Source organism: Gorilla gorilla, chromosome 7 (genome assembly GCF_029281585.2).
Source record: "Gorilla gorilla gorilla isolate KB3781 chromosome 7, NHGRI_mGorGor1-v2.1_pri, whole genome shotgun sequence".
In the NCBI taxonomy this organism is placed as follows: Eukaryota; Metazoa; Chordata; class Mammalia; order Primates; family Hominidae; genus Gorilla; species Gorilla gorilla.
This window is the reverse complement of record NC_073231.2, coordinates 149,546,804-149,559,574: the sequence shown is the minus strand read 5'-3', so window position 1 is coordinate 149,559,574 and position 12,771 is coordinate 149,546,804. Positions and strand designations below refer to the sequence as shown.

The window sequence follows — 12,771 nt, the reverse complement described above, 5'->3', positions numbered from 1 at the left end:
GACAGCAAAGGTCCAGCGGGAGCCCACGAGTGAAGGCTGGCAAAGCTGCCCTGACCCGCGACCCAAAGCCCCGATCCGCCTCCCCCAAAGCCTCGTGACCCTGAGGCGCGTCCCACCTCTGGGCCTGGCGCCTAGAATATTTAGGCCAGGCAAGAGGAAGGGCTAAATTGGGGAAGGGGCCGGGGTCGCTGCCCTCACCAGTCCTGGTGGTCCAGGCACCAACCCATGGCGCCCAAGAAAAAGCGCGGGCCGAGCGCAGGGAGCCAGCCAGGTGGTGCGGCGGCCGCGGGTGCCGAGCAGCTGCTATCGGAGCGCGCGCAGTACCTGCAACGCGAACACGCGCTGCTCTCGGAGCAGCTGGACACCTGCGAGGAGAGCGTTGACCAGGTGCTGCGAGAGAACGCCTTCCTGGACCGCGAGGCGCTGCGCCTGCGCGAGGAGAACCGGCTCTACGCCAGCTACGTGAGCGCGCGCGCCCAGCGCTGCGCCAACGCCATCGTCCGGCTGGGCGAGCAGAACCGCGTGGACCTAGCGCAGATCCACTGGCAGCGGGCGGAACTGGCCTCGCTCTACCACGGGCGCGAGGACGGGGTGCGCGCGCAGCTGTTGGAGATGGAGGCGCGCGCGGCACAGATGGCACAGCGGGTGCAAGAGCTGCAGCCCTACAAGGCCAGTGAGCCCGCCCGCGGCCGGGGTGAGGCGGGGCGGGGCTGGTGGCCGGGCCGGGGGCGGGGTGGGGTTGAGCTGACGGCGCCCCCGCCGCAGGTGCTGCAGCTGGAGCAGCTGGCCCGGATCCGGGCGCTGGAGCGCGAGCTGCTGCATATGCGCGTGGAGCACACGCAGCTGCTCCACCGCGTGAAGCGGCGCTTCCTGGAGGAAAAGGCGGCCTTCGAGCGCGAGGCGCGTCAGCGCGTGCAGTCCCTGGCGCGGCGCGCGGAGCGGGAGGCGGCGCGCGCGCTTGTGGCGCACACGCAGGCCATCAAAGCGGACAACGGACGCCTGCGGCAGGAGCTGCTGCTGCTGCTCCGCCGGGCCCAGCTGCTGCACCACACGCGGCGCCAGCTGCTGGAACAGCGTGAGCAGCTGCACCGCGAGCACGAGGACACGCGGGACCTGGCGCGTGTGCACGGCTGGCTGCGCAGGGGCCCCGGAGGCCCGCCGCTCTGGGAGCCGCCGGCCTTCTCCCAGCCCACCTCGCGCCCCGGGTCATTAGCCGCCCCCATAGGCCCGTTGCGCGCGGCCTCCCAGACCCCGTCTGTGGTACCGTCGCGCGCGGCCTCCCGGGCCTCGTCCGTGGTCCCGTCGCGCGAGGCTTCCTGGGTCCCCTCGTTGGTGCTATCGAGCATGGACTCCAGGGTCCCATCGCTGGCCACTTCAAAGGTGGGATCCCGGATGCCATCCCTGACCGCGTCGCGCGCAGGCTCCCGGGCCCTGTCGCTGGCGCAGTCACTCGAGGGCTCTGGGATCTCTTCGGGGTCCTCACTGAGGGTGTCCTCACAGGACACTCTTCGTTCTACGAAGTCTGGCCCCAAGCTTCGCTCTGGCCTGTCCCGGGATCGGGATCCGGCTCTTCTCCCCCCACAGTCGGAGGAGAGTGTGAACGCTGAAGCTGCGGCAGAAGCCTCCCCGGGTAGAGCCTGAACCTGCAGAGAGTGAGGCCCGGGAGGCCCTAGTGTGGCCGAGTCAGGCGCGCAGGACGCTTACGGGGATAATACAATGGTTAATAAAGGCGTGGCCCCCGGGCGGCTCTGACACCCGCGTGCATGCTCTAGCATTTCCGGCCGGCCACTCATTCGTGCGTCCAATTTCCAAACTGCAAGAGAGCTCAGCGCCTGCTTTCCCTGAATGCCCTTTGGGACCCCGCATCCCTGCCTTCAGTGGAGCCCTACCGCGAGCCGGCAGGCTCAGAGCAAGCCCGGGCACTGGCGGGCGCGGACGTGCGACGAAGCAGCAGCTGGCAGCTGGGCCGCTACGGTGAGGCCCGGGGAAAAAGCGTAGACTTTGTTCTCCGCGCCAAGGGGATGTCTTATGTTCAACCTACTGGGAGTTTTTCAGTAATTTTAAAACTTTGATATACTTTCCAACTTAGAGAAAGTTGCAAAAATAGCACAGGGACCGCCATGGATCCTTTATCCGGATGCCCGGCCGCTGACGCTGCCCGTGGATTTGGTCCGTGTGTATCGCTGTGCACGCGCGTTGCTTCGGAACCGTTTGAGATGCGGTTGGAGATGCTGGCCCCGGAGCCCCGAAGTACTTTCATGTGTATTTCCTGAACAGAGGGATGTTCTCCTACGATGCTTTAGTGCAGTGATCAGAACCAGGACATTTACTGTGGAGGAATATTATCCCCATCATCGCTCACATCACAACTTTGTCACCCGTCCCAAGTGTTTCTGTAGCTGTCCCCATCTTCCAGGGTCACGTGTTGCATTTAGTTGTCGCATCTGGATGTGTACAGGCGGTTATTAAAATGCCCCTCCGTGGAGGGTCAGCTCTCCGGGCTGCGTGGGACGCCCGCCCAGCTCGCGCTCAACCTGCATCGTGGCCGCGACGCGACCAGCGAGTGCCCAGGGCTAGAGCGGCGCCGCGCTTCCGGTTCGGGAGGCGTGGGTTCCGGGGGTGCGTGGAGGCGGCTGCGGCTCTGCGGGTTGGTGGTGGCCTCGTTTGCTCGTTGTCCCGCGGGCCGGCTCTTCCCTCTGAGCAGGTCTGTGGCGCTCAGCCCGGGCTTCCCTCTCCCCGGGGCCCTGAGTTCCCTTGTTGGGGTCTCAAGTGGGTGCCCCCAGTCCTCCCCAGCACCTCCCGCGGCCTGGCCCTGGTGCTCCTCCCAGGAGCTTGAGGACCCCCAGGGACCAGGGTGGGCCCACCTGAGCCATCTCTGTCCCCTCACGAGGAGCTGCCAACGCTGGGGCTCTGCGCCCGAGGCGGGCGGGCAGGGAGGTGGGTGCAGCTGCTGCAAGGCGGGCAGCTTCCCCGGCTTGCAGGGCCCCATGCACCTCCCTACACGCAGGGTCTGTGTAGCTGGGTTGTCGCTGTGTGTGTAGCTTTTTGGAGCAAGGGTGTCTGGCCCTGGGGCAAGAACTGTGTTGGGGAGGGGGACACCTGGGCCCTAGAAAAAGTATAGGGAGCCCACTCACTCAGCCAGTCTGGAAGGTTGGTTCTTTGTGAATAAAGATCCAAACGTTAAAGTAAAACATACCCGTAAGTGGATAAATCTAGGACACTGACGACACCAAAAGCCGCCAAGAATGAGCAACAGGAGCTCCCATTCATTGCTGGTGGGAAGGCAAAATGGCACAGCCACTGGGGAAGACAGTTTGGCAGGTTCTAAACGTACTCTCACTGTACCATCCACAACAGTGCTCCTTGGCATTCGCCGAAAGGAGTTGAACATTTGTGTCCATATAAAAACCCACATATGGAGTTAGCTGGGTGTGGTGGTGCACACCTGTAATCCCAGCTACTAGGGAGGCTGAGGCACAAAAATTGCTTGAACCCGGGAAGCAGAGGTTACAGTGAGCTGACATCTGCCACTACACTCCAGCCTGGGCAACAGAGCAAGACTCTATCTCCAAAAAAACAAATATCCCACACATGGATGTTTATAGAAGCTTTATTAATAATGGCCAAAACTCAAGCAGCCAGGATGTCCTTCAATAGGTGAATGGATAAACTCTGGTCCATCCAGACAATGGAATATTATTCGGCACTGAAAAGAAACCAGCTGTCAAGCCATAAAAAGACACAGAGAAAATTTAAGTGCACATTGCTAAGTGAAAGAAGCTGGTCTGAAAAGGCAGCATGCTGTATGATTCCAACTGCAACATTCTGGAAAAGGCAAAAGGGGGGGAGGACAATAAAAGGACCAGTGGTTGCCAGGGGTTGGGGGAGGATGGGGTGAAAAGGTGAAGAAGGAGTATTTTTAGGGCAGCGAAACTACCCCATACAATACTACAATTGTGCAAACATGGTTTTTCCAAACTATGGGATCTACAACACCAAGAGTGAAGCCCTAATGTGAACCGTGGGCGTTAGTTAAAAGTCACATATCAGTATTGCCTGTCAGTCACAGAAGATGAGCCACACTAAGGCAAGATGTTAATAATAGGGGAAAGTGGCCGGGTGCGGTGGCTCACGCCTGTAATCCCAGCACTTCGGGAGGCCGAGGTGGGCGGATCACCTGAGGTCAGGAGTTCAAGACCAGTCTGGCCAACATGGTGAAACCCCATCTCTATTAAAAATACAAAAATTAGCCTGGCGTGGTGGTGGGCACCTGTAATTTCAGCTACTCAGGAGGCAGAGGCAGGAGAATTGCTTGAAGCTGGAGGTGGAGGTTGCAATGAGCCAAGATTGCACCACTGCACTCCAGCCTGGGTGACAGAGTGAGACTACGTCTCAAAATAATAATAATAATAATAATAATAATAATAATAATAAGGGAAAGTGCCTGTGAAGGGGTATTATGGGATCTCTGTACTCTATGATCAATTTTTCGGTAAACCTAAAACTGCCCTAAAGATATAGTCTGTTAACTTTTTTTAAAAGTAAAAACATTAAGTATTGGAAGTAAATTTGGTAAATTTGGAAATGATTTGAAGACGTGGAAAGCATTTTTTAAAAAAGAAAACCCAAGGCCAGGCATGGTGGCTCACGCCTGTAATCCCAGCACTTTGGGAGGCCAAGGAGGGTGGATTACTTGAGGCCAGGAGTTCAAGACCAGCCTGGCAAACATGGCAAAACCCCATCTCTATTTAAAAAAAAACAAAAATGTTAGCTGGGCGTGGTGGCACATGCCTGTAATCCCAGCTGTAATTGGGAGGCTGAGACAGGAGAATCACTTGAACCCAGGAGGTGGAACTTGCAGTGAGCCAAGATCGCGCCACTGTACTCCAGCCTGGGAGACAGAGTGAGACTCTGTCTCAAAATAAAATAAAATTAAAAAAGAAAAAAGAAAAGAAAACTCAGGGGCATAAAAGATTTTCTGTGAAGACAGGAAATCAGTGTGAAAAACTTACAGTAAACTACACCGTAAATTGGAAGACAAATGACAATCTTGGCAAAAATATTTACAACAAATAAAACAGACGAAGGACAACTCTATAAGGAGCTATAAGAAAAGACCCAACAACCAACCAGAAAACACAGGAAACGACTCGAACACCAAAGACCCAACAACCAACCAGAAAACACAGGAAACGACTTGAACACCTAAGACCCAACAACCAACCAGAAAACACAGGAAATGACTCAAACACTAAAGACCCAACAACCAACCAGAAAACACACGAAACGACTCGAACACCAAAGACCCAACAACCAACCAGAAAACACAGGCAATGACTTGAACACCAAAGAAGTACAAATGCCGATGCATGTCCCCAACAACCAACCAGAAAACACAGGCAAACGACTCGAACACCAAAGACCCAACAACCAACCAGAAAACACAGGCGAACGACTTGAACACCAAAGACCCAACAACCAACCAGAAGACACAGGCGAACGACTTGAACACCAAAGACCCAACAACCAACCAGAAGACAGAGGAAACGACTCGAACACCAAAGAAGTACAAATGCCGATGCGTGTCTGAAGAGAGCCATGCTGCCCAGGAAACAGGGAGGGGCAAGTCAAGCCAGTGCCAGGATGAGGAAGACCCAGAGTAAGGGGCTGTGGAGGGCACCCGTGTCATTGCGGAGCCTGGGAGTGTGGAACGCTCCTGATTTTGTTGGCTGGTTGCTGCTATTAAATCTAAAACAGCCCTGCTCTTTGACTCAGCAGATCAACCTCTAGGAATCCATTGTGTACCTTTGTTGTGGGTTGCAGAGTCCCCTGAAATATTTACGTTCAAGCCCTAACCCCCAGTACCTCAGAACATGACTGTATTTGGAGATAAGGTTGTTGCAGATGTCATTAGCTGGGGTCATGCGGGTAGGCCCTAATCCAATGTAACTGGTGTCCTTATGAGAAGCTGGTCACATGAAGACAGAGACACAGGGAGAACGCGTGTGCCAACAGAGGCAGAGATTGGAGTGATTTTCTACATGCCAAGAACTGCCAGGAACTGCTGGCAACACTCAAAACTGGAAGAAGCAAGGGAGGATCCTTCCCCTACAGGTTTCAGAGGGAGCACAGCCCTGCTGATGCCTGGATTTTGGACATCAGGCCCCCAGAACTGTGAGAGAACTCGTTTCTGTTGTCTGAAGCCACCTGGTCTGGGGTGTCCTGTTACAGCAGCTGCAGGAACCTGGCAAGGCCCAGGTGCACACAGACGCAAGAGCGGGGATACAGGTACGTGTGCACACAGATGTAAGAGCAAAGACATTCGCTGCGGCGGAATTCACAGCACCACAACGCTGGGATTGCAGGCTGTGTCCTTCCACAGGACACATTCATGGGACAGCATGCGGTTGCTGGAAAGAGTGCACACAGACGGAATGAAGAAGCACATGCGGGGCGCACAGGACAACTCCACATGATGAGGAGCACACACACGCAGTTTTGTGCCTACACACAAACCTGCACAGGTGTTGGACAAGTATTTGTTGTGTCAACCTAAAAAGAAACTCAAGAGACAAGCTCTCCAAATAAGCGAGTTGATTTGAGAATTGCAGAGAATTGCAATTCGGGGTATTTGGCAGGCTATAGGTGTATCCGGGGGAGTTGGGGAAAAGGGGAATCTTAAAAACAAAAAGGGCCAGGCGCAGTGGCTCATGCCTGTAATCCTAGCACTTTGGGAGGCCGAGGCGGGTGGATCACCTGAGGTCAGGAGTTCAAGACCAGCCTGGCCAACATGGAGAAACCCAGTCACTACTAAAAATACAAAAATTAGCTGGGTGTGGTGGCTTGCGCCTGTAATCCCAGGTACTTGGGAGGCTGGGGCAAGAGAATCGCTTGAACTCAGGAGGCGGAGGTTGCAGTGAGCCGAGATTGCACCATGCACTCCAGCCTGGGAGACAGAGCGAGACTCCATCTCAAAAACAACAACAAGAACAAAAAAGAAGCCCACATAAGCTGTTTTCAAAGCCGAGGGTCTTTTACAGGAGTCTGTTACAGGAGCTGGAATTAGTGCGTGGGCTGAGACAGTCACTGCTGGGCAAGCGTCCATCTGGGGTAGGCAACCCTGAGGGCGCCCTGTGGGTCCTGGAACCATCTCCGTGCAGGAGTGTCTTGGGCTGCGTCCTGTCACAGGCCTCTGTATCTGAGGACTTCAGGGCTACCCCGACTCCATGTTGGTAGCGGCAGCTTTCACAGTGGACACACTCCACCATCAGGAGAGCTCATTCCACAGGAGTAGGGGCAGTAAGGGGGCTTTACCCTTTGTGCTGTATTTCCTGGAGAGCAGAAGGCCTGTGTGAATTGTAACTCGGAATAAACTTCACTAAAATAACGTGCACTTAACTCTCTTTTATAGACAAAAGTTGCCTGATGTATTGGCCAAGGGAACCCCAACTGCATTCCACCCCTTCTGGCAAGAGAACATCTCTTCACATCAGACCATTCAGACCCCCGGGGATCCACGGCGAGGGGATTTGGCTGTGTATGGACAGGACAGGGCAGTACTCGAGCAAGGAGGAGGACGTGAGCCTGGGTGTTCTGGGCCCCAAGTGGAAGGTCTGATCCGCTGTGCTGTGGGGCCAGACACCCAGGGCCAACCCCGGGCCACTCAGCAGGGGGTTTGCTGTGGGGAGCTTGTGCCGACAGAGGCGAGTTCCGTGCAGGCGTGGCAGGGCTTGTGTGGGGTCTGCAGCTGGATGGTCCTTGAGAGAGGAGCCACGGGGCCAGGCGTTAGCACCCCTCCATCTACTAGTTCCTGGATGTGGCCCCAAGAAGGGGCATAACCTTGGAACAAACATCCACGTCAGCAAAGGTCAAAGCAAAGGTGGCGGCCCCTGAGGGCTGTGGCCAGCAACACTCAGCAGCTACCAGGAGGGGCAGCCGAAGGGGGATTGGAGAAGTGCATTTTCAGCCTCCCGAGTAGCTGGGACAACAGGCGTCCACCACCACCCCTGGCTAATTTTTGTATTTTCAGTAGAAACGGGGTTTTACCATGTTTGCTAGGCTGGTCTCAAGCTCCTGACCTCAAGTGATCCACTTGCCTCAGCCTCCCAAAGTGCTGGGATTACAGGCGTGAGACACCACGCCCAGCCTAGGGCTGGATTTTATCTATGGGATTAAAGGGAAAAATGGAATCAGGAAAAGAGTAGGACTAGGTCTGCATCTGCACGCTGAATAGATTTGGCCAGGAGGACCTGCCCTGAAGAACAAGGCAGAAGCCATCAGTTTCGTTCAGTTGCCACAAAAGACTTGGTGTATTTCCCTTCAGACATCTCTCCTCTCCCAACCTGTAAGTCATCTGAGAGGGTCACTCCCTGTCTCTCGTCACGTGTCCAGGTGACAGACCTCAGGCCCCTTTAGGAAATCCTTAGATGCTCAGGCATGCGGCTCCAGGGCTGCGGCCAGCCGAGTTGCTGAGTAAACCCCAAGGAAGGTGATGGGCGATGGAGACCGTGTCCTACTGCTCAGCGGCCGCCGTACAGCCCACCACAGCTCCCCGGCTGCTGGATCCACCCGACATCTGTTCAGCAGTGTCCAAATATTGAAATTTTAACTAGTCACTCACTTTCCTTATTCCTTTTCAAATAAATTGTTTCCGCCCTTTCCCCTCTTTGCATGGTGGTTTTGTCATCTCCCACATCCGGAGTTGCAAAAAGGCCCTGAGGTGGCTGGGCACAGTGGCTCATCCCTGTAATTCCAGCACTTTGGGAGGCCGAGACGGGTGAATCACGAGGTCAGGAGTTCAAGACCAGCCTGGCCGAGATGGTGAAACCCCGTCTCTACTAAAAACACAAAAATCAGCTGGGCGTGGTGGCGGGTGCCTGTAATCCCAGCTACTTGGGAGGCTGAGGCAGAGAATTGCTTGAACATGGACATGGTGGTCGTGGTCCCCGGTGGAGACACTGCAGCTGGAGGTGGGGTGAGTGGACTGAGCACCTTTGAAGTAGTGTGACCAGAAGACGAGGCTGGCTGACCCCTCTGTAGAAAGGACACAGCCCTCCAGCTGTGGCAATGGGTGTGCAGGCCACAGGCTCACCTGTCCTAAGGCGGGGCTACTCTGCCTTTGTTTGGATTGTGTGTGGTATCATGGTTCTCCTGCAGTCAGGCTGCCACACTTCCTAAGTGTGCACGTGTGGGGAGGGGAGGAGTGGGGAGTGTCAGTGATTCTGGGTGCTCAGGTGCATGACAGCTGGTCTCCCCTCATGGAGTTACCACTGTAATCGGACTCCAGGCTTCCACCATCGGCCCTCGAATTTTACACAGGATGGTTGGCCCCGGGAAAAGGAGCCTCTGAAGTTTTAAAATCCAATATGGCTCCAACATTAAGCTCACACTGGGGACCAGCTCAAAACCCACCCATTTCACATTCCCCAAAACGTTTCGTTTGGTGGGCCTGTGATTTAGCTCCCGAGGTCACAGATACAAACACAACGAAGTGAGCTATTAGGGCTGGACATGCACTCAGTGACGCAGCTGTCCCTCCACCCTGGCCCGGGTCAGGTTCTGCCAACTCCACACGCACACTCTTCGTTTGAAGGGTCCCGATGGGTTTCAGGACCTGTAAGACTGGTACGCACGGCGGACCCCATAAACACCCAGAACAACAGTGAGTAGAGTTTATGATACGTTGTAACTAGAATGACCCCAAATATCTTTATTTACTTGGCATTGTACTTCCCAAAGAAGAATATTGCAGCCACTGGGCCTCCCTTCAGAGTGCAGAGAGGCAGCTCCAGGAGCTGAGCCTGCTGGGATGCAACTCCTCCTCCCAGCAGCATGGACTGCTTCATCTTTCAGTCAAGGCTGCCAGTGGCTACCACGTGGCCCTCCCATTCCTGGAGCTCTCAGCTGCATCTGCCACCTGCTCTCTCGATGGACTTTTTTTTTTTAAGATGGAGTCTCACTCTGTCGCCCAGGCTGGAGTGCAGTGGCACGATCTTGGCTCACGGCAACCTCCGCCTCCCAGGTTCAAGCAATTCTCCTGCCTCAGACTCCTGAGAAGCTGGGATTACAGGCGGCCGCTACCACGCCCTGCTAATCTTGGTGGACTTTACACTGGACACGTGTGCTGAGCACTAACACAAAGGCCAGGCAAGTGTCCCCTGGAGACAGAGGGGTGGAAGGCTAGGTCACAGGCATGGCTGTCAACGGACCCTGCTGTGCACCCATTCTGGCCGCGAAGTAGCTTCGTGCATTCTCTGCCCAAGATAAATGCAGAGAAAACTCGGCTCTACAGGCTCACGGGGAGTGATGGCTGCTGGCCCCAGGAAGGAAGGTGCTCCTTACGGGACACCTGCTGTGAGCCCCTCCTGTCACCTCACCCCCGCCTGGGTGGTGAGGAGGCCAACAGGGCAAGATGCAGAGCCTCCCGGCCCCTCACACCCCCACGGGCTCCTCACCACCATTCTCTCCCCAGGCCTTTTCTGTGGACCTGACCTTCTTCAGCGACCCAGGAGGCAGGAAGGGAAGCCTGAGCATTAGAAGGAAAGACAGCTAAGAGCAGCAGCCTGACCGCAGCTGAGCATGGCCGTGCTCCTCCCTGGGGAAATGCCAAGGGAGGGACCCCCTGCTCTACCCGGAGCCCTGGAGCCCTGCTAAGCAGGGTGGAAAGCCTGCAGCCCCGGGGCACGGCGACTGTGGCCCAACCATCCAGTGTGTGAGCCCTGGATGATGAGGCCACCAAGAGCAAGGCAGCCCGCTTGGACAACTGACCATCATCTGACGAGGCAGCGCATCCCCCACGCCTCTGCTGTTCACGTTTAATCCCGCCGCACAAGAGCGTCACAAAGTGATAGCATCGTGAGGGACTAACGACCAGGCACAGGTGACCCTGGACGCGGCCAGTGGCTTCCTGCAGGGCGCTCAAAACCCAAGTCTTTATGATCCGCCGCATCTACTGCCGAGACACCAGCTGCTCCGTCCCCACCTGCGCTCAAGCACCTGAAGGCCCTTCCAACGGCGCCCACTGGGCAGGGGACGTACCAGACACGAAACACACATGCGCTTTTACCAGCCTGGACTCTGTAAGAGAAAGGCACCCCCATATCCCCCTGGGGAGATTTCCACTTATCCTGCAGGGCCCTCACTGCCTCACCGGGCTCTGCCAGGGCCTGCCCCGCAGGGGGAAGTGCTTTTCCTACACAGGGTCTGTGGGCCAGGACAGACCCAGAGGAGCTTCTGCTACGGGCTGAATCGTCACTCTGAAATTCCCATGTGGAAGCCCTAGGCCCGACGTGACGGTATGAGGAGGTCTCTGGGAGGTGATTTGGCTTCGACGGGGTGATAGGGGTCATGGGATCCGGGCCCTCACAAGGAAAAGGTGACACCAAAGCCCCTCCTGACATGAGGATGCCTCTGAACCAGGAGGCGCTCGCCGGAAACGGACCCTGTTGGCACCTCTACCTCGGACTTCCAGCCTGCAGAGCTGGAGAGAATAAACCTGTGTTGTCTGTGGGGCTGGCTGTGGTGTCCTGGTAAGGCAGCTTTGTGACTCCATGACCGACAGCTGCTCTCTACAATCTTCCATGAGCACGAAGAAACTCATACTCATGCTGCAAATAAAAGATTTGGGGAACTTTCAAGCACACCAACCTCCCGGCTTCAACAGCTGTCAACATTCAGCCAATACTGTTGTGTCTTTCTCCTCTTTATTAGAATTGTAAAGTACATCCCAGGCGCCACGTCATTTCCCCACAAACACGTCCAAATGCTTCTGAGTGAGGATTCCTCCGTAACCCTGTGTCACCATCACCACTAGCAGCCAATTCCTCACCCCCACCCGACTCACGGCCCACCCACCCGACTCACGGCCACCCACCCGACTCAGTCCACCCACCCGACTCACGGCCCACCCACCCGACTCAGTCCATCCACCCGACTCACGGCCCACCCACCCGACTCAGTCCACCCACCCGACTCACGGCCCACCCACCGGACTCAGTCCATCCACCCGACTCACGGCCCACCCACCCGACTCACGGCCCACCCACCCGACTCAGTCCATCCACCCGACTCACGGCCCACCCACCCGACTCAGTCCATCCACCCGACTCACGGCCCACCCACCCGACTCAGTCCATCCACCCGACTCACGGCCTACCCACCCGACTCAGTCCATCCACCCGACTCACGGCCCACCCACCCGACTCAGTCCATCCACCCGACTCAGTCCATCCACCCGACTCACGGCCCACCCACCTGACTCAGTCCATCCACCCGACTCACGGCCCACCCACCCGACTCACGGCCCACCCACCCGACTCACGGCCCATGCCCACATTTCCATGATTGTCTCAAAAGTGACTTTGCACTCGGTTTGCTCCTACCAGGGTCACACACAGCCCCCTCGGCCTTTCTGCGTGCCCATCTTCCCACGGAAAGGTCGCCGTCTGGTGGCATCTCCGGCCGGATCTGGCTCAGGGCTTCCTCTCGGTGTGTTCAACCTTCTCCTCATCCCCCTATTTCTTGTAAACTCGTTTCTGATTCCAACATTACATATGCATCTGTTGGCTGGAATTTTTTTTTTTTTTGAGATGGAGTTTCACTCTTACTGCCCAGGTTGGAGTGCAATGGCGCAACCTTGGCTCACCACAACCTCCACCTCCCAGATTCAAATGATTCTCCTGCCTCAGCCTCCCGAGTAGCTGGGATTTCAGGCGTGAGCCACCACGCCTGGCCTGGCTGCAATTCTTAAAGAAAAACAGGCAAAAGCAAAAA

General features: G+C 56.2%; 1 protein-coding gene across 1 annotated transcript; it reads left to right on the top strand.

Moving 5' to 3' along the window:
* On the top strand, window positions 1-5,350 carry CCDC166 (coiled-coil domain containing 166). The gene is made up of 2 exons (XM_004047648.4): window positions 1-669; window positions 766-5,350. Exons 1-2 carry the CDS (start codon window positions 226-228, stop codon window positions 1,639-1,641), a joined length of 1,320 nt encoding a protein of 439 aa, XP_004047696.1. The 5' UTR covers window positions 1-225; the 3' UTR covers window positions 1,642-5,350.
* The last annotated feature ends 7,421 nt before the right edge of the window (window positions 5,351-12,771 follow it).